The following is a 27,485-nucleotide window of genomic DNA, read 5'->3' as shown; positions in this document are numbered from 1 at the left end:
ATCGTATCGTATCGTATCGTACACAGTGTATCTCCCACCACAACTCAATACATTTGTATTAATTCATTAGTTAAGGGATTTAAAATGCATGATGATAACTAGCTTTGATAAACGTGAGTGAAAGAAAAAATAAAAAATATGTTTAAAGTGTTCAAATAATGAGGTTTTAAGCAAATACATGTGTTACAACGCATGTCATGTTCGAAATAAAACTGCTAAAGTTTTTTGTTTTGTTTCCGTAAGTAGTAACGGGACTGTAGGCCAGGCTCGGCCCCTTTATACAACCTTCCGCTCCGCTCCCTGTCCCACCGTGTGTCGCTGCTCTCTTCCCCGATTCCCTGCTTTGTTTTCATCCTCGCTCCTTTCATCATGGCTGCCCACTTCACCGAAGAGCCGTTCCCCTTCCACGGCCTGCTTCCCAAAAAGGAAACCGGTGCTGCCTCATACCTCACTAGGTTCCCTGAGTACGATGGCCGGGGGGTGCTCATCGCCATTCTCGACACCGGCGTGGACCCCGGGGCCCCCGGCATGCAGGTAAATATGACCGACCGCCTCGTGTTAGCCTAGGTGGGAGCTAGCGAAGCTAAAGGCCTGAGCTATTTAGACAAGTCACTCACTAGCATTTAGCTAGTTAGCTAGCTAGCTACCTGCCGCGTAAAAACAAACTATAACTGCTTTAATTACATATACAATTTAATGACAGTCTAATCAAAACATAGAAACCCAAACCAAGCCATATTTACTACTTGTAGACGTACACTTAATGTGGCATTGATCTTTAAATGAGTAGAAAACATTACTAGACAAAATCTGTTTGGTTTTTATCAATTATGTTATGACGGGCCATCTGGTGCTTATTCACCGGTCACCGGCTATTTGTTGATCTAGTTACTTTTACTACCCGATAACGTAAGCCGAGGCTGAGCCCTAAAATACTATTTAACATCTCTGTTTAGTATAAGAAACCAGGAAGTCTGTCATTAATTAAAACGCTCCCAAGCTGACCTTTATGAACACTTGTAGCCAAGAGGCTAGCAACTCAGTGTTGGGTAATTGTCTTGTACAGTGTATTGACACTTTGACAATTGGAGCTAGTAATGGTACATATGTGACCATCACTTTGACTCTACTAAACTGTAATAGATTATACACAAGTACTATCTCACAGTGAAATAAAGAGTTATTGACAAGATTCAAATGACAAATACCATGTCTCTTAGCTGTATTTCTTAAAACAGGCTAACTTTAACTAACAATCCGCTGCCTTGGGTTCAAATCTCGCTTTTGTCATGTATATATATATTTTTTTAAATTTTAACATATCTAACTTGCCAAATTCTACCTTTAAAAATACATAAACGAAAAAAATTAACATTTTTGGGTATTTCCTGGTTTAGGGTTAGGATTAGGGCTAAAATAAAAGGGTTATCGGGGCATCTAAAAATAAATATGAGCTAAAATAAAACTGACGGTACTTTAAATCATGTGGTGCACCTATCACGTCACCTAAACTGGTCAATGAGGGGTGTTCCGTATGAATAGACTCGCAGGCTATTCATCTGTATCAATAGCCACAGCCTATTTGTTTTCCACAAAGATAGACCTTACGCCATGGAGTAGTCTAATAAATATTGGAGGGGATCTTGATCAATATACTGATAAAAGTGATTATGGATCATTTTCAAAATCTAAAAATCCCCAGTTCTTATCATTAACAAATCGCTTCGTAATTAATAGATATTTATTGCGATTTGCCTCAAAAAATAAAGAAATTTGTTATAAGCCTTTAAAGTGTGAATTATTATGTAACATGATGACGATCACTGATTCATATAACAGCCAATATCTGGCAAAAAGGAATTCTGTCGCTAGGCTGAGTTTTCGCTCTCTGAGTGCTTTTGTTATTAGTATTGTTTTTATTATTATTCTAATATGTTATCATTCACGTGTCTGTCTTTCCTTTAGAACTAATGAGTTTTGACTGTGTGCTTTGAACTACTACCAATTCAACTACAAACCTCAATGTTTTGTCTAAGTGTCAGAGAATGTTAATGATTAAGAGACATACATCCGAGCAGCAGTTCAACGGAGACATCGTTTTTCACATTTGATCATTTTGCTGTTTGCGACTTTGCCAGGTTACAACAGATGGGAAGCCAAAGATTATCGACATCATCGATACAACGGGCAGCGGGGATGTGAACATGACCACCTTGGCAGAACCCAAAGACGGGACAGTCACCGGCCTTTCTGGGAGAACCCTCAAGGTTGGCAGACAGCTTCAGATATTAGGACTGTGACGTAAAAGGATGAACAACTGTCACACAGGGAATATCCCAGTGCAGGTGTTGTCCTATATCTGAAGTCAAGTTTAAAATATGCACGTTTTTTCCCGCAGATCCCTCCTTCCTGGGTCAATCCCTCAGGGAAGTTTCGTATAGGAGTTAAAAATGGTTATGAGTTTTTCCCTAAGGCTCTTAAAGAAAGGATACAGGTAGGCAAATATGACATTTTAATCCATATAAGTGTGCAGTGTGACTACTGCACATCATAAATTAATCTGATAATTAACTTGCAGAACTTTTGTTCGTACTTTTACCTTTTTTTTCCTTCTAGAAAGAGCGAAAGGAGAAGATGTGGGACCCTCCACACAGATTAGCGCTGGCTGAGGTTTCTCGTAAAACAGAAGAGTTCGATCTGGCTCATCCAACGCCGTCACAGGTCTGGGTTAAACAGCAGATTAGTTTAGTATTATCATCTGTTTGTAGTATCTGACTTTCTTGGTGCTTTCTATCATCCAGAGTGAAAAGTTGCAGAAAGAAGAGCTGCAGAGTCAGGCTGAGCTTTTAGCTTCTTTAGAGAAGAAGTACAGTGATCCTGGTCCTGTGTATGATTGTGTGCTTTGGCACGATGGTTCCATTTGGAAGTAAGACATCTATTTCTATACATTCTGTTTAAATCACCCTTTTAAGGCTTTCTGCCGTTTGTCAGAACCTCTAATCATCACTCCATCAATCTCTTGTATTTGCTCTCGTCAGAGCTGTGGTTGACACATCAGAGAGTGGGGAGCTGTCTGACTGCAAAGTGCTGAGCTCTTACAAAGAGACACAAGAGTACGCCACCATAGGAAACGCTGAGATGCTAAACTATTCAGTGAACATCTATGATGAGGGAAACACTCTCTGCATTGTCACCAGTGGAGGTAAGATTCTCCGACACATGGGAAGAAGCATTTATGGTATATGAATAAAAAGTAAATTTGAGAAATTGTTTTCTATTAAACATGTGTTAAGATTATAAAGTGAAACAAATATTTAGTATATTTTAAATGAAAAATGTTTGTGAAAAGCGCAAAGTGTAACCTTTTAGCTTCTCACAAATGTAACAGTTGTCTGAATGAATGAAAACACTAACATACTATTAAAAAAAGAAGACAAATATCAAAACGATCAGCAGATGCCACTGACGAAGACTGGCAGTTGACAGTCAAAACATGTCAAGAGATTAAAGTGGATTTCCTCAGTAACAGTTGTTTGAATAAATTAAACCTTAAAGTCTATCCTTGTCATCAAAATATACTTATCAATAAAAGACCAGAGAGTCTTGTTTCCTTTTTTCCCTCCTTGACATTTATTAGGGGTGTCCCAATCCGATATTGATATCAGTCCGATATCAGCCAGAAAACGAATATCGGATTTTATCGTACTGCATCTAAAATCTCTGATATAAGCACTTCCATATGTTTTTGTTGTTTTTGTCCCCACCCTCAGTTGTTCCCACCATATACTGACAGTAAAAATCACTAAAGTGAATTTGAATTGCTGACTATTGTTCTCTGTTTGAGTAACATCACTTGATCAAGCCTTTTCTAACATTCCACACCACAAAATAAGTAATAAAAGTATGTATGATTTGTTCTGATATTGCATTGTATCAAAATCGGCCAACACTCAAAGTCGCAATATTGGTATCGGAAGTGAAAACATTGTATTGGGACATCCCTAACATTTATCACATTCAGGGCTGTGCTGTAGGTATTTATAAATGAAGAATAAAAAATTTGCATCACAAGCAACAAAAAAGGAGCTTTAGAAAATGTAAAAATATATACATTGTGTGACCATCAAAGTACCAGTGTTCTTGAGGTTTTTCTTCTATCGCTGATGTTCTAATGGTTTTAAGGTGCTCATGGGACACACGTGGCAAGCATTGCAGCAGGTCACTTCCCAGACGAACCGGAGCGTAATGGTGTGGCCCCTGGGGCCCAAATCCTGGCTGTGAAGATTGGAGATACGCGTCTCAGCACAATGGAAACAGGCACAGGACTCATTCGAGCGGTATAATTACTTTGACTTTTAGTAACAGTCCATCAAATGTTTGACAACTTAAGACATACTGAGTTATTATTTCTTTTTTTCTTTCCATTCAAGATGATTGAAGTAATCAACTACAAGTGTGACCTGGTCAACTATAGCTATGGGGAGGCCACCAATTGGCCCAATTCAGGGTAAGGAGGGGCGAGCAAAATATTGCATCATGTTGGCTCTCTTACGTTATTAATGACTGTTTTCTTTCAGGAGGATTTGTGAGGTGATCACAGAAGCCGTGCAGAAGCACAATGTGATTTTTGTTTCCAGCGCAGGAAACAATGGCCCCTGTCTGTCCACAGTCGGCTGCCCAGGAGGAACCACCAGCAGTGTCATAGGTACCGTAGGGCCTCCTTTTTTGTCATCATGGAAAACAGACGGAAAATACGGAATTCATGTTCTTAAACAGAAAAAGCAAAGTGAACTTTATAAAATATATATTTATTTTGTTGTTTTTTAATTCAGGTCCCAATAATGACATGTAAATGACTCGCATGCATATTTTGGGTCAGAATTAAGCATTTAAATGCAATTTCTTACTTGGAAAACCTGTGACTTAATGTCTAGCAAAAGCAAGGATATGTCAAATTTCACTCATTCTTCTTCAAAATCTCACGCTATATAATTACACGGCTGTGCTGGATTTCTTGCAAAAATCAAGGGTGATTCACTGTTTGGCGGTATTTTGCTGAAAATTAAATGGAAATAGCTGACAGGGACAAAACCCACATTTACATGTTTTGGAAACATATTACAAATTCCATGGTATTTTTGCAGTAAAGCAAGTGACTGAGTGTCTAGCAAGTGTAGCAAATGGACACGTCAAATTTCTCGTGACGTAACGTTCAGCATAACTAGGGATAGACCGATATGGATTTTTCAGGATCGATGCCGATACCCATTTTTTTTTCCATCAGCCTTATACAATGACCGACACAGACTGCCAATTTTTTTTACATCATAGAAATTACACAATGATGATAACAAATGGTACGAGTCTCAGTTTTAAAAAAAGGAACTTTTATTGAAATTAACAAAGGTGAGGTAGAACAACAACAAGTAAAAAATATTTCTGCTCTCTGTAAATAATGCTGATCGGCAAACGCAACAGCCCGCGTCGGCCGATGCGATACACATATAAAAAACGCAAAAATCGGCCAGTAATATTGACCGGCCGATGTATCGGTGTATCACTAAGCGTAACCCTTCTGGTGACCATCAGTCATCTGAAGCATATACTGTACATAAAAATTAATTACAGAAGTTAAGAGTCCATTAATGATTACTCACTGTTAGGTTTTCACACTTGGAAGATGTAAAGAATTTAGTCTAAAGAATGTAACTGTGAAGTATATATATATATATATATTTTTACTTTCATCTACTATATATTTTGTATTAAACATGTATTAAGTTCACAGTTGAAAATAATTTCATGTGTTCCAATGATGCAAAGCTATTTATGTGACATTTTTTAACTGCCCCTCCTCCACTCTTCAGGAGTTGGCGCGTATGTGACTCCAGACATGATGGTGGCGGAGTATTCTCTAAGGGAGAAGTTGCCTCCCAACCAGTACACTTGGTCATCCAGAGGCCCCTGCACTGATGGGGCCCTTGGGGTCAGCATCAGTGCCCCTGGAGGTGCCATTGCATCTGTACCTAATTGGACCCTTCGAGGTACACAGCTGATGAACGGCACGTCCATGTCATCTCCTAATGCGTGTGGAGGCATTGCGCTGGTGCTCTCAGGTTAGTCTGTGTAGATATGGAGCCCATAGTTACTGCTCTGCTAAGATTAAAAAAAAAATGTACATACACAGCATATGGGTGAAATTCTCATATGGGGCACGTTTGGGATGTTGAAAATCATGTAATTTAAAGGTTGCAGTATATTTGTTTAACATGGGGTTGAATGATGAAGGTAAAAAGGCAACGGAGTGAACGGGTAACGAACATGAAATTTGGTCCTTTATTACCTTTTTAAAAAATTGGCATCAAAATGTTGTTCTCTGGTTTCCATGGATACGGTTGATGATAACAGAGTGAAAAGGAAAAATACTGAAAATTATCAATCAAACCTGCTTTACAAAAAAACTTAAAGGTCACAAACACGTCAGATCATCTGAAAGGAGATACGAGGCGGTATAACGGATACTAAAAATGGTACTGATTGTAACTGCTCCCTAGGCGCTACACCATGGCTGCCCACTGCTCCTCAGGCAGGGGTTAAATACAGAGAACACATTTCCTGTATATAGCTTTACATATATGACAATAAAGTATAATGCATATTCTATATTAAACCACAGTGTTCGTTTTAGCTGTGAAGTAGTTTTATAGGGTAGGAGGAACCAGGATTGTCAGGAAGGGGAGTTTCCGCCAGGTAACGTCACGTGGCGAGAAAAATCCAACTCGCCCGATTGGAGCTGACTTTTTACATAATGTGGACTAACAACAGAGGGAGGAAACAGAACTTTTTCAACTTTTACACTCTGAATGAGGCTAAAGGGATGCATATCACTGTAGCAAAACCATTATAAAGTGATTTTTTCATAATACTGCACCTTTAACAGAACTGGAAAGCTCGGATTTTTCTGCTTTCTTTAGTAATACGCACTTGATATTTCAGTTCTTAAGTTTTTCTGAAAACAATGTGTTTTCGTATTTTTTCCCAAATGTGCCCTTAATGAAAATTTCACCCATATATTTTTTTTAACATTTACAACATCAATATCCTATTGATATTTGTCAATTTCTTAATAAACATTGCATCAAGTTATTGTTAATTCGATGTATCAAGAGTGCAACAGAAGTCATAAAAATGTGTGTATCAAATATTATTTTTTATTTATATTAGACCTGTGTTTATTGTTTCTATACATAAATGTAAAAAAAAAGAAAAGGTTTTTCAGTAACCTCTCATCTCCTTTGCTTGTTGTTCTGATTTCTGTGATTTAGGACTGAAGCAGAATGGGCTCGGTCCCTCTGTGCCAGCTGTGAGGAGAGCTCTGGAAAACACGGCTCTAAAAGTGGACGACATTGAAGTTTTTGCACAGGGCCATGGAATAATCCAGGTAAATCCAAAAGCTTTCTGTCCACGTCAAATTGTGCTGTTATAGTTATCAAAGTACTATTTGTTTTCTTGCCTCTTTACAGGTGGACAAGGCTTTAGACTACCTCATTCAACATGCCTCTTTACCCACAAGCCACCTTGGTTTCACTGTAACAGCAGGAGCACAGAGAGGCATCTACCTCAGGGATCCAGCCCAGATTCTTGCCCCCTCAGACCACAGTGTGGGAATCGAACCAGTCTTTCCAGAGAACACGGGTACTTTCGAACTCACTTGCACTTTTTTTTTTTTTTTTTGTTTTTGGTAGATGAGTTTCCATTTAATGCCCTTTGTTCATCTCTATCTGTCATTCACAGGTAACTCAGAGCGGATCTCCCTGCAGCTACACTTGGCTCTAACCTGTGCCGCCCCCTGGGTTCAGTGCCCATCGCATCTAGAGCTGATGAACCAGTGTCGTCATGTCAACGTCCGCATTGATCCTGTAGGCCTAAGAGAAGGAGTGCACTATACAGAGGTGAGAATGGAACAAAAAGGAGAAACAATCTTTTTCTGCTGTTTTGCTTATTAGTTCCATGTCTTTTCAGGTTTGTGGTTATGATACAGCAGCACAGAGCTGTGGCCCCCTTTTTAGAGTCCCAATCACAGTAATAATACCTGTCAAGTAAGTTTTGAGTGAAATTAAACTTTTTATTTTTATTTCATGGAAGGCAAGTTTGAGGTTCTGACTGTGTGAGTATTTTCTTTTCTCTGACAGAGTGACAGATAGTCGTAATCAGGAAGTGTGTTTCACAGACGTTCACTTCAGGCCGGGCCAAATCAGACGCCACTTCATCACAGTTCCTCAGGGAGCCTCGTGGGCAGGTCGGTGTCCTGCTGCGCTATAGAGACAATCATAGTGCTGTCATTTAAAAGAAAAAGGCTTAGTTCTAACATTATAACAAAAACTGTTGTTTTTCGTGTGTAAACTGTATTCCCACAGAGATCACACTGACCTCACATTCTGGAGACGTTTCATCAAAGTTTGTCCTTCACGCTGTACACCTCGTGAAGCAGAAAGCTTACAGAGCCAACGAGTTCTACAAATTCTCATCACTGTTGGAGAAAGGCTCTGTGACGGAGTCCTTCCCTGTTTTGGTAAATAGATATTATATCGCCTATTATGACTGGCCAATTGGAAATGAAGAAAACTCACCTCACTGTGTGTTTTTTTTTTTTTTTTTCAGTCTGGGAGGGTGGTAGAACTCTGCATTGCTCGCTGGTGGGCGAGTCTGGGGGACGTCACTGTGGACTACAACATATCCTTCCATGGACTCAACATATCTCCTTCCCCTCTGCACATAGTAAGAGTAGCATACAATAAAGTTTAAACCCAGGAGGTTTTCTTTCTCTGTTTACCTTTTCTTTGGCTCATTTCAGAACGCCTCTGAGGGAGTGACAAGTTTTGATGTGTCATCACCTCTACGGTATGAGGAAGTGTCTCCTGTTATCACCCTTAAATCCTGGGTTCAGCCTTTGAGGTTAGCAAAGCACACAAACGCATGCACACGTTATAAACCAGTCAATCAGTGTAGTTAACAGTTCTTTTTCTTTGTTTCAGGCCTCTTAATTCAAAGATTAAAGCTTTGGGGGCGAGAGATGTCCTTCCCAATAACAGACAGCTCTATGAGATTTCCCTCACCTACGGCTTCCACCAGGTGCCCAAACATCATCTGCTTTAACATGAAAAAAAAGTGTGTGTGTTTTGGTGGTTTTGATTTAATTTTGTTCTGCTCTCAGCCCAAGAGTGGAGAGGTGACGCCGAGCTGTCCCACGCTCTGTGAACTGCTTTACGAGTCTGAGTTTGACAGTCAGCTCTGGATGCTGTTTGATCAGAACAAGCGGCTGCTCGGCTCAGGAGACGCTTACCCTCACCAGGTACACTCAGTGAACTATTCCAACAACGTGGGGTTGGTTTTTAACAGTGATCAAAACAAAAACATGAACTGATGCGTCTTTCCCTTGATCTGCTTCACCAGTACGCTCTGAAACTGGAAAAGGGAGATTACACCATTCGCATGCAGGTCCGCCACGAGCAGTCCAGTGAACTGGAGCGCCTTAAGGATCTTCCCATCGTGGTCTCTCATCGATTGTCTACCACCTTTAATCTGGATCTCTATGAGACGCACCGAGCTGCCCTTATGGCCAAAAAGAAGGCAAATTCTCTGACGTTGTGCCCGGGTACCACACAACCTTTCTACGTCACAACTGTGCCAGATGACAAGTAAGCGAAAAAAAAAGGCCAACCAATTGTATTATTGTATTTTTTTGTTTTTTAAGACCTCATTTATCTGTTTTGACTGGTGCGAAGATGGTGAAAGGAAAAAACAACTACTACTTTATTAAATGTAATGGTAATTTATGTGAAGGTAAAACATAATTTGAAAAGAATTTTCAGTGACATTTGCTCATCAGAAGTGCGCAATGTTCTTGTGTTTATTTTCTTACTACATCTACTCCTTCCTTTAACCAGGATTCCTAAAGGAACAAGTCCAGGATGCTACCTGTCCGGATCCCTCAGCGTCCCCAAGAGCGAGTATGGCAAGAAAGCTGTGAGTGTCTCTAAGTGCTGTGTTTACCTCTTCTGGTCTATGCAGTGGTCTGTCCTGTCCATCAGCTAAAGACTCCAAACTAAACAACGTTTAAACAGTCTGACAATTGTTTATTTGGACTTTATTAATGATGCAAAAATGTTGTGTTATCTTTAAACGTGAAGGGTTTTAGTCCTATTGAATAGAACAGAACAGACTGGTGCTTGGCCCCTTTCCCCTTTCTTTCTTAGGTTTATGTCCTGTGTAGTGTCTTTATTATTTGGTATTTGGTATTGTTTTGGTCAAGAAACTTGGACTTACCATGCAGATGTCAGATCTCAACATGCCAGCTTCAGTTGTTACCTTGGTCTTTGAATGGAGATCAGATTTGCATTTGCTGTTGATGCAAAAATCCCTTTACTTACATCCACGTCTCCATGGATCTACAATCTACTTAAGGCAGCCTAAGGCTACATTAAGGCAGCAAGTATTAATGCACAATTTGGATTTGTGTGCTTGTTTATAATGCACGTTAAATGCAATTTCTCTCAGTTTAGAGTATGAACTAAAAATAACCCTGAAGTGGCCCACATGCACAAAAAAGATCCCGAGGTACTACGTGATCATGCAGGCATGCACTGTGTTAACAGAGGTAAATATGGAGGCATCTGATGTATGTGTGGCACCGATAATGTTTCTGTTCACCTGAAGACCTCACTCTCCTTCCACTGGCTACACCGTTCTCGACCAAGGCTGTTTTATTGCCACCGCTCCACCTGGGACGCAGAATTTTGATGATTATTGCATTTCAATAATGTAAAGGTTGGATTTGTGCTCTTCAAACTGTCTTACTTAGGATTTTCACTGGATCCATAACAATAATAGAAGGGCTGCATTTCTGTTGCGGAGGGCTCCTGCATGATGGAGCAGTTACGCAGCTGTGCTGGAGCAGATACACGTGAGGTGGAAATTGGCACATTGACTTTAATTGAAATCTATCAACTCCGTTACAGTTCCGCAGCAGATGCGGAGCAGTTAAGCATCCGGTGGAAATTAGGGGTTAAACAGATCTGATGTCTCACATGGGAAAAAAATTAAAAGTATTTGGTTGCGCATTTGCCTGCAGTCTGAATATAGCCTTATGGCACGTTCACACCAAACGCGTCCATAGCATCAACAGCATCAGGTGTACATAGACGATATATGGTGGACACGCTTCTAGGAGTGTCGAGAGGTCCCGCGTTTCCTGTGCGGCGTGTTTTGAAGCTTTACGCACGGCGTACGCAGCGCGTTTTGAGATTTACAGCTTTTGGCGTGTGTCTGCCGCCTCCAACGCAGCCGACGCTAGAGTTGGGATTGTTGAACTTTTGGGGCATATCGCGGCACATCGGCTAATCAGGAGCTTTTCTTAACCGTGACAAATTCAGAATAATGGAAAAAAAAACACTAACCCGAGGCGGAGACAGATGGACAGGAGCTCTTCTCCTGGAATAGAGCGCCTGTAGTTGGTGTCCTGGTAGGAGATGCGAGCGCCGATGCCGGTCAGCAGGTCGTCAAACTGGGCACGGGAGAGACGGAAGTAGCGCTAAAAGCTACTCTCGTCCGAGCACAGCTCTGTTGAATCGAGGCGCAAATAAAGCCAAGCCACTCTCTCCATAATGTAGAGCCGATGAACGTGGGTCGGAGGCGGCGTGTTCAGCACTCCAAACTTTATTCTCTATTCAACCACACTCTATAGCCCTCTGACATCACAGCGCACACACTGAGTCTCAAATATATCTGACTTGTAACACAGCCTTCTCAACACAATAATGTTCCCCATCACTTCACAGTCACTGGGTGAATTATGAATGTTGATCGCCACAATATCATCCATTGTATGAGCACCACAGGCAACAGAGAAGCCCCTCCCCTGAACGCGCTCAATGTGCTCTCTTCACAACTTGTTCCGATGCTTGTCCAGAGCGTCTTCGAGGCTGGTGACAAGCGTACTTGTTCAATGAGCACAAGCGTCCAACTAGGGGCGTGAGGCATGATTTTGACACCCGAAGCGCGTTTGGTGTGAACGCAGCATTTGAGAGGGAGAAATACAGTTTATTTTAAGATGGTGGAAAAAAATGTAGCTCATTTCTGTGAGAGTTTGTGCTCAAATTCCAGTTGGAGCAAGTGTATCATTAGTGAGATAGTAGAGATTGAAGCCAGCCATGTTATGTCTGCTTCTAGTCAAAGGTCTCAGAGATAAGGTGGACAGTTCGTCATTGTATTCACCACAATCCCATTGCTTTATTTTTAGGCCTGTTACTCACATCCTCTGCAGCTGCTGGTGCTCACAGACCCCTGTGTTGTGTTGGTGTTGTTGTTGTTGTATTACATGTATATGAAGCAATACAGTTTTACTGTCAGTAGGTTTATTCAATGGTTGCTGTGCAAAATATGCCTACAGTAGATAACGGTACAAATCCAATATCAGAATCTGACATCATGTTGTCTCTGACATTCCACGTTTTTATTTTTTTCTTGTTAAAACCTGCAGCAGAGCAGGCAGATAAGTCTGTATGTAGGCTGTTATCAGAAGGTATGAGTCTGCACCTGTGATCTTTTTTAGGATACTTCACCGGTGTTCCCTTTCATGTTAAACGTTTAGTCAGAGACGAGCAGGGGAATCCACTCGCTGAGTTTATTGAGAGTAGAGAAACTATATAAAAAAGAAGTGAAACCTTTTTGGTGTGCATGTTTTGTCTCTCCCTCATTGTGTGTGTTATTCTGACCACCAGGCGCAGGCCTCTGCCAAACGACAAGGAAAGTTTAAAAAGGTACTGGATGAGTTAGTAACATTGTACCACAGAGCCTCTGCTGCTCTACTACCTCATGGAAAACATCAGATTTGCAATCGTTCTTTTGAAAGCATGACTTTATCATTGTACTTGCAGCACACTAATCATCAATTTGATTTCTTAGCATAGTCAAGACTTCTCTGGTGGTCAATGGAATTTATAATGTCCCTTCTAATGATGGATATTAAAGTTTTTTTATTATCAAAATAAACCAAAGATAAGCAGCAGCAGGACATTATGTATGTGAGACGACGGTGATCAACTTAAGAGGACTAGTTTGTGTAAATGTTTCAGTCATTGGACTTTTTATTTATTGTTTTATTCCATTATTGTGTGTGTGTCTGTGTGTTTGTGTTGTTTCAGGATATCGTTCCAGTGATTTACCACCTCATTCCCGCACCTAACAAATCCAAGAATGGCAGCAAGGAGAAAGACAAAGAAGGCGACAAGGAGAAGGATGTGAAGGAGGAGTTTGCAGAAGCCATGAGAGATTTGAAGATTCAGTGGATGACAAAGTGAGCCTCAGAGTTTCCTTTATTTAGTCTTATTTCCCCTGTTGTTCAGTGCCTGACTGTCCACTCTGTAATCTCCACTGCTCAGATGGGACTCCAACACCATCTACAACGAGCTGATGGAAAACTTCTCCGATTATCTCCCGCTACATGTCCAAAGGCTGCATCAGCTGGACTCAGAAAAGGTACGCCGAGCAGTTATTACGTTCATGTGAAAAAGCAGGAGTTTAAACTCGCACACTAAGCAGTTTCTCCTGCTGATTTTAAAGGAGCGTGCTAAACGCCTGAAGGAGGTCGTGGCAGCAGCAGACATCGTCGTCTCCCACATGGACCAAACAGCCCTGGCTGTTTACTTCTCCATGAAGACGGACCCTCGACCAGAAGCGGCTTCTATCAAGACGTACGTCTAAGCAAAGCAAATGTCTGTTAGTAATTTCTCACAGTGATGCGTTAACAATTATTCATTTATTTTCACTCTATCATGGTAAAGATCACAAATGTTTCAAAAGGAATATTGAACTTTGTTACATTCCATGTGCAGAAAGGAGCAGGCAGAAGAAAAAATATTATATTGCCTGTATGCCTGCCCCTTACTCAATCACAAATTTTAAACACTGAGCTATTACAGCATTTTTTAAAAAAAAAATCATGAATAAATACTACATTAACAAATTCAAGGACTTGCACACCTACTCTCAGCACCAAAATAGGAAAACAAATAACACTCTAAACCCCATGTTCATATATTCTTAGGAGTCTCTTTTTGTTAATTTTTTTTAAACTGAAAAACATTCAAACTGCTCGTTCATTTTGACTCCAACGACATAAATGCACATCAGCTTTAATGTTGTTTGTGCAGATTAATGTTTGAAATTAAATTTCTTTCTGTGGTTCCCATCTTTTTTTAGCTCTGAACATAACTGAGTCTTTGCATCTCAATCAAAACGATTAACCGACTGCTGCTTGTATGCTCTCTGTGTGACCTGCCTTATGAATAATTCTTTACTTCTCTTTTTGGTAATAAAAATAACAGTTTTCTATTGCTTATGTACATATTTTCACTCAGTAACAAAAAGAGCAATACAGTATTCTAGGGATGTAACAATTCACTGATATTTTTTTTATTTTTTTTTATGTAAAAACCATAATGAAGTTGTTTGTTTTTAACTGATGAAACCAAGGGTCATAATGGTCCAGCTGCTTTATTTGATGGTGTAAACAAGTAATTGACCATCGTGGCTGTATGTGTTTCAGAGACATGGAGAAGCAGAAGTCGTCTCTGCTCGACGCTTTGTGCAGGAAAGGCTGTGCTCTGGCTGACCAGCTCTTGCTGCCCCCAGCGGCGCCGGACACGCCCGGTGCCGTGGCCACAGGACAGACGGCAGCAGTAGAGGAGGAGGTGGAGGAGCAGGTGGCCAGCAGCTCAGACGACTCAGCACAGAGCGTGACTAAAGCTTTGATGGAAACCTTCTGGGAGGTGCAGAAGTGGGCGGAGCTGACCGACTCCAAGGTGAGCATTACAAGTTGGCTATTAAAGTCTGAAGCTGAGACAACGATAAACTGATGTGAACTAGTGTCCTAGTCTAACATAGTCTAACTTTCCTGGTCTAAGAAATTGGATACTGTCTCTCACTGTGCTTTGCATTTTATTACTGGTTCCAGCTATCGTGTACATCACTGTTCCTTATATGTGGTCGCACATTGCCCATCTTTATGTTGATAGACTTTCTCACTGGTTGACCTTTATTTATAAATCTATTCCTGGACTTCAACCTACATATTTGTGTTTACACGTGTAGAAACATAAGTCAGAATGGCTTTTGCTCTCAAGACACCATACAGATGCAGGTCCCGAGAGTCAGAACTAAATGAGCAAACAGGCCTTTACAAGTTCTGCCCCGTCTACCTAGAATGATGTGCAGACGGACTTGAACTTGACACATCTTGTAACTCTGGGGGGAATCAAGACTATTATACAAGAAAGAGAAATAAGCTCAGTCGGCTCTTGTAACTGCTTTCTAAACATGTGTACCTCACTCTTAGTCTCTAATATCGTGGGACCACATTTTTGTGTGTGTGTGCTTGTGTGCGTTGTAACCGTTGTTTTTTTTTTTTTTGTGCTGCCGTCTTGGCCAGGTCACTCTTGTAAAAGAGGTTTTTAATTAGGGGTGTCCCGATCCGATTTAGATATCTGTCCGATATCAGCCAGAAAACGAATATTGGATTTCATCAGATTGCATCTAGAATCTCTGATATATATTATATTTAGTCAATTGTAGAATACTGTAGATATTATGTTAAAATGTATGTAACCAATTGGTTAATAATAAATCGGGTCAGTTTGTCTCATACCTACTGTTGCTGACATCACTTGATCAAGCCTTTTCAAACATTCCACACTACAAAATAAGTCATTAAAGTATGTATGATTTGTGCTGATGTCGTGTTGGATCGATATCGGTATTGGCCAATACTAAAGGCTGCAATATCGGTATAGTATCGGAAAAAGTTGTAACGGGACATCTCTATTTTTAAATCTCAATAATTCTTTTACCTGGTTAAACAACGGAAATTGATAAATTTCACATTTTAAATATTTAAATGTTTCATTAAATATTTCTGTTTGAAGAAACCTGTTACACATGTATAAATATGCTAATTCATGCCTGAGTTGTTAAATTATTGCATGATCTGATAACAAAGCTGACAAATCATCAGCTGAAATGAACTTCCATTGATCATGAAAGGAATTTGTTGTTTTCGTAGATTAAACTTTTCCCGCTGAAAATAAAAAACAAGAAAATCCACTTTTTCATTTTCCTTTTGAAATCAGTATCTTTGTGAAAACATTTGGGTAATAGTTTGCCTTTTGTTTGTGTTTTCAGGTTTTGACGTTTTCATACAAACATGCTCTGGTAAACAAGATGTATGGTCGAGCTTTAAAATACGCCTCCAAGTTAGTGGAGGAGAAGCCCAGCAAGGAGAACATGAAGAATTGCATCCAGGTAGGAGTGGCATCATGATGATGATGATGATGATGATGATGCTCTTTCATCCACTGACCGTTCATCCTCTATGTTTTGCAGCTAATGCGTCATCTGCGATGGACGCACTGTGCCAACTTCAGTGAAAACTGGCTCCCCATCATGTACCCTGCAGACTACACACCGTTCTAGGCACAAACACACACACATGCATGGGCAGCACGTCACACTCAGTCCAATACTTTTAACATCATGTCCCTTTGGGTCACATGGTCTATGCATCTGACCGACATGCTGCCTCTTTTGTTTCTTTGTTCCTTTTTTCTTCTGTGTAAATGTGGGACAATCTCTTTACAAAGGGCGTCACATGCACAGTTTTATGAAATATTTTGGTCATTTGGACACTCTAATTGATTGACACGGATTAGCAGTTTTTACCTCCACTCGTTTTTTATTTTATTGGACTGTGCCATGTCATGTGTTTATTTTATTCTTCACATTGTGGTCTCTAAGATGAGTGGCTCTAAATACGTTTGCTTTCACACGGTTTGGCCAGAACGGGACAATGTGAATTCGAGCCCCAGCTTAAGACCATGAAAGTAAATATCAACACGTCTAAGTTATATTGATAGTTTTATGTTACATTATGGATGTTTTCTTATCCGTCCATCTTCAGCTGTCAGGACTCCCACATTCACACAGTTATTGTGTTGTGTAACTTTAGCCAAAGACGGCAACAATCAACTCCAGGGGTAAAACACTGGGCTGAGAATAAAGGTGATATCTATCTAACAGGAAGTGTGAAGACATGCGGCTGAATAAAAAGGGAAATTTTGGTCTTCACTGCTTCATTTTATTTTTGTTTGAGTTTTATACATTTTTCTCAGTCAGGCTGCGTTAAATAAGTTTTAGTTTTTTCGGTCTCTGAGGTGCCTTTCTGCAGGAATCCTTAGGTTTCAACCTCTCAACACTACGCCACACGCAGCCCCGCCTTTCCCATCAAACCTTAGAGATAAATGCTGTTTTTTTTTAAAGCTCACATTAACAGTCGGATATTTCCTCACGTGATTCAGAGTTTTACGGAATTGTCTGGTGAAAGAAACGCACAAAGTAAATGTTGGTTAGGAGTTGAAGTAACATGCAGATGCATAGGAAGGATGTTTAGGTCTGTTAATGTTACACAGTATTAGTGACTTGTGTACTTGTACACTGTCAAAATATCATGTACATACATTTGCAATTATAAAGACGCAATAGGTTTAATAATATTATTATTCTAACTGATGTATTTTGCATAGATGCATGTCTTCTACAATGTAATGAGAAATAGGTTGATTATTATTCAGGCAGAATTTTAGTGAATGTTTAATTGTGGAAAGATTTTAAATGACAAGCAATGACCTCACCCATTGTTTGTGAATGACTTTGTGTACATTTGTTTCAAACGGACATTTTAAAGAGGCAGTAAGTGTGTGTGTATGTTATCAGGTTTCTAATGAGATTCAAAGCACACATCCTCATGCATGTTGTGGTCATATTTTGTACTAATGTTTTTTTTTTTTTTTTTTTTTTATTCCTACTACTCATCCATGTTTTTTTACTTAGACTCCTGAGTAAAATTCTGTCCACATTGCACACATTCATGTAGTGAAAACTGGAGCGGTTAAGCTAAGATGCACCAAAACAACAGTGTAGTATCTCTCACGATACTATATTTACCTCTGATTTTTCTTCTTTAGTTAATATTAACAAGGATACGCATCAGTAGGCAAAATGACCTGATTACAGGAATCAAATTAATGGATATGACACGAAAAACACCAATTTCCACCTTATGCTTGAACATGATTCTTAAATTAAGATTGTAAAATTTGGCTTCATTTTTCTTCCTGATTCAGATTATAGTGATGGCGTGTTCCTACCTCCAGGTTACTTTTGTGCTGAAAACATGTATTGCTCTTGCGTATTTGACTTTTTCCAAAGCCCTCGTGTGTGTAAAACTATAACCCTAAGCTTCTGTGTTTGTTCTTCCAAATATGTCCATTTTTATCTTCTTCAATCCTACGATGGGAATAATATTCCACTCGGACCTGATCGAATTCACGCAGGTGTCTGTTTTAAAGCAGTTTTTATCACTTTCTTCTTCAGCACAGCTCATTATCTTCAATCCTCCCTACTTTCTGTTCTGTTCTTCACTGTAGCTCTGTCCAGCTTGTGTTAGTGCAGTCATGTTTCCACTGATCATCTCTGTTAATGGCCTTAACTCTCAACACAGGACTCCTACTACGGTCCGAACCCGGCACCAAACAGACATCTCACACAGTCGCCCTCACACTGATGGTGTCTGGAAAGACTTCAAAGAAGTTCATCACTGGATGTGTCGTGTTTATATTTGTAACCATAGGACATATCTTGAAAATGCCAATATTTTAAAAGAATGTCACAAGATAAGGTTGTATGCAGTTAGTGTTATTTTTTTTTACCCTTCTTTGATGAAGTGGGGATTATGATATGAGCTACTGTCACACTGTTTTGTGCTCACATGGAATCAAGTCACAAACCAGTAAGATGACTATGAATAAAAAGCATTAGAAATAATTGAAGTATGTGTCGGTTGTTATTTTAGAGATTAGTTTTGGAGGATAGTGAATTAAATAAAGAAAAGTAAGATACATTTAACATGCTAAAGCAGTGGTTCCCGACCTTTAATGAACGTAAACCCCTTTTGAATATCAAGAATTGCTTGCAACCTTAGACATTTTTTTCCAGAATTACTTCTTGATCATGTTTGTTATAGAAAGTGTATTTGTGCGGTAGCCGTATGGACAACCACCGGTGCTATTGGTACGGTTACCCAAGTACTGTACGTAGCGTCTTAGGGTTAGGTTTACTCTTAGTCACGTGACCTAAACTGGCCAAATAGGGGTGCTGCGTACGGTTAGAATGCCGGTATATTGATACAGCAACCGTATGGATAGCTACTGCCTTTGTTACAGTGGGACAAAAAAGTATTTATTCAGCCACCAATAGTGCAAGTTCTCCCACTTAAAAAGATAAGAGAGGCCTGTAATTTTCATCATAGGTATACCTCAACTATGAGGGACAAAATGAGAAAAAAAATCCAGAAAATCACATTGTAGGATTTTTAATGAATTTATTTGCCAATTATGGTGGAAAATAAGTATTTGGTCAATAACAAAAGTTAATCTCAATACTTTGTAATGTACCCTTTTTTGGCAATGACAGAGGTCAAACATTTTTTGTAAGTTTTCACACAAATTGCTGGTATTTTGGCCCATTCCTCCATGCAGATCTCCTCTCGAGCAGATTTTCAACTCCCTCCAAAGATTTTCTATGGGGTTGAGATCTGGAGACTGGCTAGGCCACTACAGGATCTTGAAATGCTTCTTACGAAGCCCCGCCTTTGTTGCCTGGGCGGTGTGTTTGGGATCATTGTCGTGCAGAAAGACCCAGCCACATTTCATCTTCAATGCCCTTTACACGGATTAGTCGTCCTGGTCCCTTTGCAGAGAAACAGCCCCAAAACATGATGTTACCACCCCCATGCTTTACAGTATGTATGGTGTTCTTTCTCCTCCAAGCACGACGAGTTGAGTTTTTACCAAATACTTTTTTGCCCCACTGTGTATATTAGGTATTGTGTCAATGGTTTTTTTTTTGTTGTTGTTGAAAATGTAATTGCATAAAAAATATACCAAATATGTTTTACCTTAGTAAATATGTGCTCACTTAAATGTTACTAAATAACTTTTGTTTGTGGTCCAACTTTAAAATTACTCTAAATCTATTCAATTTGATTTTATGCCTTATTTTTATAGTCTTGTATAAGATTTCAAAGTATTTATATTTTCATTTCCATCATAATATTCATGCAAACCTTGCTCGATGATGTGCATTTTATGAAATATTGTGAAATCCATATACTGTACGTCATCAGTAGGCAGGATTAGTTGTTAGTAAGTTGTTCCAGCTCAAAAAATTTTCTAAATGCATTTTATTATCAACTAGATTCATGTTTTACAAATTGAAAGTATACTACAGTTGTGTTAAGACTGTTATTTTAATTTTAAAAAGAATAATTTAGAAAAATATAAAAAAAAATGTATTAATATTAAGTAATTTTATTTATTTATTTTTTCTCAATTACTAGGCGTTTCAAGTGACTCCATTTAAAATCTAGGCGACCCGACATGGAGTCCTGACCCAAAGGTTGAAAATCCCTGTGCTAATGTATGGGTTTGTTTCTTTCTCACACAAATATAAACTTAATGAAAAATATTTAAGAATTGTGTAAGAAATTTTATTTTTGTAAAACTTTTATATGTATTTAAATGAAATCTAAAAAAAAAAAAAAATGACAAATTCATGTGTATGGGTATTTAAAAACTTTTTAATACACACACACACACAAAAAAAAAAAAATCAAACAGATTAATAATAGCTTGAGAAAATCACAAATGTATCAAAAACTTTAAAGTAGAAGTACTTAGGTGCTATTCACCAGTGAGTATATTACTATAGTACATACTTGTGATTTAACCTAATCCGTTGACATATCCAGTTACTCCTATGGTTTGAGCACCAGCCTCTACAAAGTTTCCTTATGCTTTGATTCGTGTCCTTACACAAGTTCTTCCCGTCCATGTCCTTTCATGAACCTCTGACCTGAATGTTTAAGAGGTTTCACAACTCAAGACACATGCTGCAAATAAATGAGTTGCTATTGAGATTCTCCATAGACTTAATGCACAGAGAACATGCAGGACTGCAAAGTCACATGAGGACAATAAGTTCAATGAATCCTGTATGTTGCCTCATACATTGGTGTTATGCACCTGTCTGGACGGTAGGTAACGTAACAGTATTTAATGAACTATAGTGTTTGTCCCCAGTCCCCAAATAAATGATTGTAAAACAAGGATACGGGGTACAGTATTCACAATGTATGGTAAAAAAAAGTAATGTACAAATGCAAAAAGCAAAAGAGATCACCATCAATGGAAATAAAAGTCTGGATCCAAACTAAGGAGTCACTATAGCACAGTGTTTCCCAACCTTTTCTGTCTCATGTACCCCAAAGGCCTCTCCTCAGATTAGGAGAACCCCTTTGTCACTCCAGTTCAGTAACTTTTCTTGTTTTATTTACATGTTATTAACATGTTGGCCTCTGAAATCTCCTGCAGCTTGAAAATGTCAACTTGTACCGTTAACGCACACTAAATATCAATTTTGTGCATTACAATTATTGTATATCAGAGAATGTATTTACCTTAATTTCTAGTAACATGTTGGTTTAGTAGGATATTAAGGCCACAATGTTGTTTATTCCATTAATGCTGTTTATTGTCAACGGGTGGAAAAGATGTTGGATGAGCATGTACACTGTCTGAAATAGGCTTAAAAATGACTCAGCATGTCGGAAATAGATTCATCAATGTGTTCCAAGCACCCCTGGTTGGAAACCACTGCTCTAGCACTCAAAAATAAAACAGTAGAAAACAAAAAAAAAGAGACATTGTCAAAAATCAACGATACAAATGAAACAAAATCAAAACTATGGTCACACTGAGTTACCAGCAGAAAGTTTTCTCAAACAAATCTCAGAATCTTTGGATGCTGGGAACAAATGAAGGGTGCTGCTGTCAAAGGTTCCTTCCTGTTAACTGTTTGCTGTTCTTGGTTGGTCTTCACCCAATAATGCAGCACCATCTAGATAACAAAGATCCACTCACTACTCCCAGTTCACTCACACTGGACAGAAGACTAAGATCCACACAACTCCAAAAAATAATACAAAATACAGCATACAAAAACAAAACGTACAATACAAAACATTCCAACACGGCCACAGGAGTAACAGCTAGTTATTATATTAAACACAGTCAGAAGTGATTCTGCATTCGTTGCCCGGACTACCGAGGAGGAAAGAAAAGAAGAAAGAATCTTAGTAAAGGCCTAATGTCCGCTCCTTTTGCTACCATTTTGTTTTGAAACTTCCAGAACATTTCTTTTCATTCTTGTTTGAGAATGTGCTTTTCTAAGGCTGATCCAGCTTTTTTTAAAAACAGGAAGAATACGTGATGGCTACTTGGTGGGAAAGAAACTAAGTTGATGAAACATTAATGATTATTTACTCATAAAAATTACGTTTTGGCTTTACTTTGCATAACCACTGTCATTGCAGCCGACTTTTTATTTACTCGCCGCCTTGAAAATCTTCATTTCTCCATCATCAAACATCAACCTCGTATTGAAGGCCTTTTTAAAGTTCTCAGTGAACGTCAGATCAGTTTCAAACCTGACCTTGTTGGCCCAGATCAAAGTCGTCCCTGGTTTGTTGAAGTACTTCATTGTGATGAGGAGCTCATTCAGGAAGTCATGGTGGTAAACCACATCTGCAGCTAGCACATAGTCGTACCTGTGGGTGGTTGAAGGATAGGTTTGCTCGAGGTCGTTGCCCCAGGATAAGTGGGCCACTTTTGGCATGTGTTTGCAGCGTCCACGGGTGTTTCTGGCCACGTTGGCGCTGAGGTTACCCAACACGTCCTTTAAATCTGTGGCTGTGACTGAAGCTCCTGGGGAGGACAGAAATATGAAGCCACATGTCATCAGGGGACAGTGTTAGTTTAATAAATGTCGTTCACTTGAAGTATTACATATTTCTCTAAAAACCTTAAACCAAGTGATGCTGAATTTAGCTCATGTGGAAATGTTGGGTGTTTTCATCTTAACTGTATTTATTAGTGCTATTGAATGACTTATTGTTGTACAGTAATTGGCGCTATATGAATAAAGTTGATTTTAATTGAATGATCTACTTCAGACATGCAGAGGACAGTAAACAAGAATTAGCTATGACACTTCTTGATGCTCACCCAGTAGACTGGCCACAATGGTTACCAGGCCTGTTCCTGCTCCCAGCTCCAGAACCTCCTTCCCCTGTAGGTTCACCACATCCTTGTTGTTGTCCAGGAAGGAGCATAAAGCCAACGCCTGATGATGGATGGTTAAAGAGAAGCACATGGTCAGATTAATCAGGCTTTTATTGGATACTGTTGTTTAAAGATCTTAGAATTACTCACAGCGGGTCGCATCACGGCTCCACAGGAGTCTATGAACTCATGAATGATAATGTCCTGCCCTACATAATGGTAAATGTCCTTTTTTACACTGGTCTTGATGCTCTGTGCCGAGTTATCTATCACAGTTGTGGAAAAAAAAATGTTGTTTAGCTCGAAGGAACTTTGACTGGAAAGGCTTTGCTTAAGGAAAGCAATAAATCATCTAAACATGCCTTTTTCTTCCCATTCTGATATCAACTACAATTCTTCTGTATATATTATAAAAACATACGCACAAAGAAAAAAACAACATAACATTAAATGTAGTAAATGCTGTTTTCATCCCCAGCGGTTCTTGTCTTCATTTGCTTTTCTCTATTATGCGACTACTTTAGTGGTAAACACTGTTTAGGTGATGACTTTTTAACAAATCATGTTTTAACCATCATGTGTCAGTAAGGTAAAAAAAAAAAATTCGATTTTTTTAATAACTGACCAACCTGAAGCATTTTCATCACTTGAATCAGTGTCTTCTGTGTCGCCTTCGTATCTGTCGTTTCCTGTTTCTTCAATCATCTCCTCTTCATCATCATTTGGCTCCTTCTCATCTCTACATGCATCTTCTGATCTGTCACAGTTCAGTATTGTTCCACTGTCATTTTCCTTGTTTTGATCTTCTTCTAGTTCAGTTGAATCAATCTGAACCTCTCTGTAGTTTTGCTCCAAGTGCTGCTCTCTGATATCTCCATCTCTACTTGTTGCCATGAAGATCTTAATGTCTCCATCTTCAGCCAGTAAACTTGCATTAAAAGCCTTTTTAAAGTTTTCAATGAATGTTAAGTCCATCTCAGATCTAACTTTATTAGCCCAGACTAGAGTTGTTCCAGGTTTGCAGAAATGCTTCATGGTGACCAGGAGCTCATCCAGGAAGTAATAGTGGGAGACGACATCAGCCGCCAGCACGTAGTCGTACCGGTAGATGGATGTAGGATAGGTATGCTCTAGATCGTGACCCCAGGACAGAGCTGCCACCTGAGGTGTGTATCGGCATCCGTCCCGAGTGTTCCTGCTCAGGTTCACTCTCAGGTTGTTCAGAGTCTCTGGTAGGTCTGTGGCTGTTACCCAACCTCCTGTGGATGGAAGAAGCAAACACATGTGATACTGAGCAACATCACATTGTTGCGCTCGTGCATACCTAGCAAAGCGGCAACGATAGAGACCAAGCCAGTCCCAGCTCCAATCTCCAGCACTGCTTTGTCCACCAGCCTCAGTTGTTCTCGATGAGTGTCAAGGTAGTGACAGAGAGCCAGAGCCTGAGGGTTATAGTCAGCATTAAAATCCAACATAGTTCAACTTTAATAATGATTCACAACAGTGGTGCAACACAAGCCACATTATCAGCTTTATTTTCTCAGCTGTCGTGTTCTATGATGAAGCCTGTTCTAAGTCAGACACAGGTTGCAGATGGCCTCTTCAAAATAAAAGCTGATTCTGTGAAGGTTTCCTTTCCTACTTGTGTCATCTGTCCTATGTCTCACCTGCATCCTTTAATGATCAGAATTAAAGAGAAAATGACATTGAAAGTTATTTTATTTGACTAAACCTGCAGCAGGTTTAGTCAAATAAAAGGACATTACGGAACTAATAGATATGATTTAAGTTCAAACAATTGATTGTTTTCATTTAGTTAGTTTTTTTGATTTATTTAATCGGAGTAGATATTTCTGTGATTTATTGTGCATCAACTGAACAAACAGCTGTTTTACAGCAAAACAAGCTACTTACTGCGGGTGATATCATGCCTGCGAATGAGTCCAAGCCTTCTCGTATGATGATCTTTTGGCCGACGTAGTAGTAAACTTCTTTATTAGTATAGGAAAAGTAACGTGGAACCCAGGCTGTTCTCTGTGTCTGCTGAAGAGTAGATTCCTCTGTTTTTGAATCATCTGAAAGACATTAAGTACAGACACCCATTCACGTCATTGCTTTAACACAAAAAAGCAGTTCATCTCACCTTTCTCCTTCTCTTCTTCATTCTCCTCCTTTTCTTCATCCAATTCTTTCTCATCGTCACCTCCTGCACAATTTGTGTCTTCCAGTGTGGATGATGACATTGTGCAACCTGTAGAAATGCACTTTAATATTACAAAGACTCAATTTGTAAATCTCATCAAGACTAAGCAGCATATATAAGTTATTTGTCATGCTTGTGTAAAATCATTCATAACCAAGAGGAAAGAAACAGAATACTGAAAACTGAAAATACAGCAGATTACACCTCAGTCAAGTACGCAGTGGTTTTATGCAACAGGACAATGTTCATCCATAAGTTTATATCGTGTTTGCTTGACACCTTTTGACACATGATACACCTTAGCACTAGTGCGGTTAGTCCATCACACAGCACACAACCACCAGCACACGCATTTACTGCTATGCTATTGTCACCTTAAGAGATTGTTGAAGAAACCTTCCAGCACAGTCAGGGAGAACATGCACACTTAGCACAGGAGTTTTGCAACAACGCAAAACCAGTAAGTTCCTTGAATCATTTACTTTTTTCATTTCAAAACGCACCAAAGTTCAGAAAAAGTTCCTCAACCTTTGTTCATCATCCAAACAAGCAATCAAATAACCTACGAGTCCAGAATTTGTTGTATCTAGTGGTTAACTTATTTTCCTCAAAATAAAATATTTTCACACTCACAGATAGATTTGAACGTATTTAAAAACAGACGTAGGATACTTACTTAATTCTCTTCCACTTTCTTGCTGCTGTATATTTCCAAGTAAAGGATCTGCTGGAGAAACTGCATCTGGAGACCTCTGACAGTAAGGTTATAAGCACTTCAGCATCCTGCAGAACACACCCCTCATCATCATCATCATCATCATCATCACAAGGTCATTAGTGTATTTTTAGATCCTCCTCATTACCAATAAACGCAAACAAGACACAAGAGCATCAGTACGTGTTGGATTAAAAACACCATGAGATAAATAAAACATCTCTTTTTTATGTTCAATCCTTGCTTGGGATTGAACATGTAATACACACAGTGCATCATATTTATGTGCTAGGCTACAAATAGTCCCAGAGAGGGAGGTTTACTCCTCTAGGGATTTGAGCCAACCCATAATTTGTAGTTGATTTGAGGGCATCTTGGCAGAGAGTGTCTCAATGTTTGGGTTTTTACCAAAAGGCTGGCAGAATTGGTAAGAGTCAACTATCTAGTAGTCACAAGGCCTAAAATAACCAGTCGTATCATGATCATGTATGGTAGTCATAAGCGATTATTTCAAAACAGCTGCTACTAATCGTTAAGACATCCAAAGGTGAAAGCTGGTATTTAAATTAGTGGTGATGAAGTACAAATGTAGCAAAGAAAAAAAAGTACATGCGTTCTATTTACTTTAAAACCTTTAGTTAAATGCTTTTGTGCCTCTGAAATGAAAAACATTTAAAAATAATTTTGTGTGTTCTTTCCACTCAAAGTAAAGACAACTGAATAAAAGATGAGGTTTCAGCTCCAAAAAGTTATTTTTTTTTCTGTGATGGCCTCAAGTCTAGGGCCGTGCTTGACCAAATTGGGGCCCTAAGCGAGTTTAGATCCCTGGGCCCCTAACTGAACCCGTCCCTAATGTATCATTGGTACAAAATGGTCGTATAACAACATGCATTTAACTTGTCAACCCTTTTTAGTCTTAAATAATGTACTGTCTGTAAGTTTAGATACAGTAGTTTGGCTTTATTAAAAAAAAGAATCAACCGTTAAAAGATAAATAAATAAATATTATTCATTCAATGATGTTTTGGAGCGGTGCATTACGTTTAATCTGGTTGGTCACCAATGATGTGATGCATTTGATTGTTGTCTGGTCATTTCATTTGTAGTTTCACAATGTCCGTTAATCATTTTAAAACAAAAAATAATAATTTACCCAGTAATAGTTGGGTGTAGAAATTTATCAAATGACTTTACTTTTTATTAAATTACTGATTTAGGAATATACTCAAAAAAGTACAAGTACCCATGAGAGCAACTCAAAGGAAGTGGTAACATGCAT

The 27,485-nt window shown here is 39.1% G+C and overlaps 2 protein-coding genes across 3 annotated transcripts; one reads left to right on the top strand and one right to left on the bottom strand.

Moving 5' to 3' along the window:
* Nucleotides 1–277: 277 nt before the first annotated feature.
* tpp2 (tripeptidyl peptidase 2) lies at nt 278–18,933 on the top strand. 2 transcript variants are annotated; one of them, XM_028476238.1, is made up of 29 exons: nt 278–534; nt 2,139–2,267; nt 2,399–2,494; nt 2,617–2,721; nt 2,802–2,926; nt 3,039–3,202; nt 4,183–4,337; nt 4,431–4,507; nt 4,578–4,705; nt 5,868–6,116; nt 7,326–7,441; nt 7,524–7,695; nt 7,795–7,952; nt 8,023–8,099; nt 8,193–8,299; nt 8,418–8,572; nt 8,662–8,778; nt 8,855–8,955; nt 9,036–9,132; nt 9,215–9,352; nt 9,454–9,698; nt 9,948–10,026; nt 12,780–12,818; nt 13,203–13,354; nt 13,440–13,536; nt 13,621–13,751; nt 14,606–14,861; nt 16,237–16,356; nt 16,438–18,933. In XM_028476238.1, the coding sequence occupies exons 1-29, from the start codon at nt 370–372 to the stop codon at nt 16,525–16,527; spliced, it is 3,840 nt and encodes a 1,279-aa protein (XP_028332039.1). In that variant the 5' UTR covers nt 278–369; the 3' UTR covers nt 16,528–18,933. The 2 variants fall into 2 exon arrangements, with proteins under 2 accessions (XP_028332039.1, XP_028332047.1); XM_028476246.1 differs by lacking the exon at nt 12,780–12,818 and having other exon boundaries at nt 279–534.
* A 2,879-nt stretch (nt 18,934–21,812) lies between these two features.
* LOC114481468 (uncharacterized) lies at nt 21,813–26,307 on the bottom strand. Its single transcript, XM_028476330.1, has 8 exons — nt 26,168–26,307; nt 25,432–25,539; nt 25,203–25,363; nt 24,613–24,730; nt 23,918–24,547; nt 23,439–23,554; nt 23,232–23,349; nt 21,813–22,931 (listed from the first exon to the last, which is right to left on the bottom strand). The coding sequence occupies exons 2-8, from the start codon at nt 25,529–25,531 to the stop codon at nt 22,549–22,551; spliced, it is 1,626 nt and encodes a 541-aa protein (XP_028332131.1). The 5' UTR covers nt 25,532–25,539; nt 26,168–26,307; the 3' UTR covers nt 21,813–22,548.
* Between the last annotated feature and the right edge of the window lie 1,178 nt (nt 26,308–27,485).

This window comes from Gouania willdenowi, chromosome 3 (assembly GCF_900634775.1).
Source record: "Gouania willdenowi chromosome 3, fGouWil2.1, whole genome shotgun sequence".
NCBI classification, from domain to species: domain Eukaryota; kingdom Metazoa; phylum Chordata; class Actinopteri; order Blenniiformes; family Gobiesocidae; genus Gouania; species Gouania willdenowi.
The sequence above is the reverse complement of the archived record's forward strand: the minus strand, read 5'-3'. Positions and strand labels throughout refer to the sequence as shown.

What these genes read in the sequence shown, in the direction of transcription:
- tpp2 (XM_028476238.1), top strand. Translation starts at nt 370, where the DNA reads ATGGCTGCCCACTTCACCGAAGAGCCGTTCCCCTTCCACGGCCTGCTT. An exon ending in CATTGCGCTGGTGCTCTCAG is followed by an intron (nt 6,117 to 7,325) that starts GTTAGTCTGTGT and finishes TCTGTGATTTAG; the next exon opens with GACTGAAGCAGAATGGGCTC. An exon ending in AAGGAGTGCACTATACAGAG is followed by an intron (nt 7,953 to 8,022) that starts GTGAGAATGGAA and finishes ATGTCTTTTCAG; the next exon opens with GTTTGTGGTTATGATACAGC.
- LOC114481468 (XM_028476330.1), bottom strand. Translation starts at nt 25,531, where the DNA reads ATGTCATCATCCACACTGGAAGACACAAATTGTGCAGGAGGTGACGAT. An exon ending in TATCGTTGCCGCTTTGCTAG is followed by an intron (nt 24,548 to 24,612) that starts GTATGCACGAGC and finishes TTCCATCCACAG; the next exon opens with GAGGTTGGGTAACAGCCACA. An exon ending in CATTGTGGCCAGTCTACTGG is followed by an intron (nt 22,932 to 23,231) that starts GTGAGCATCAAG and finishes TGTCCTCCCCAG; the next exon opens with GAGCTTCAGTCACAGCCACA.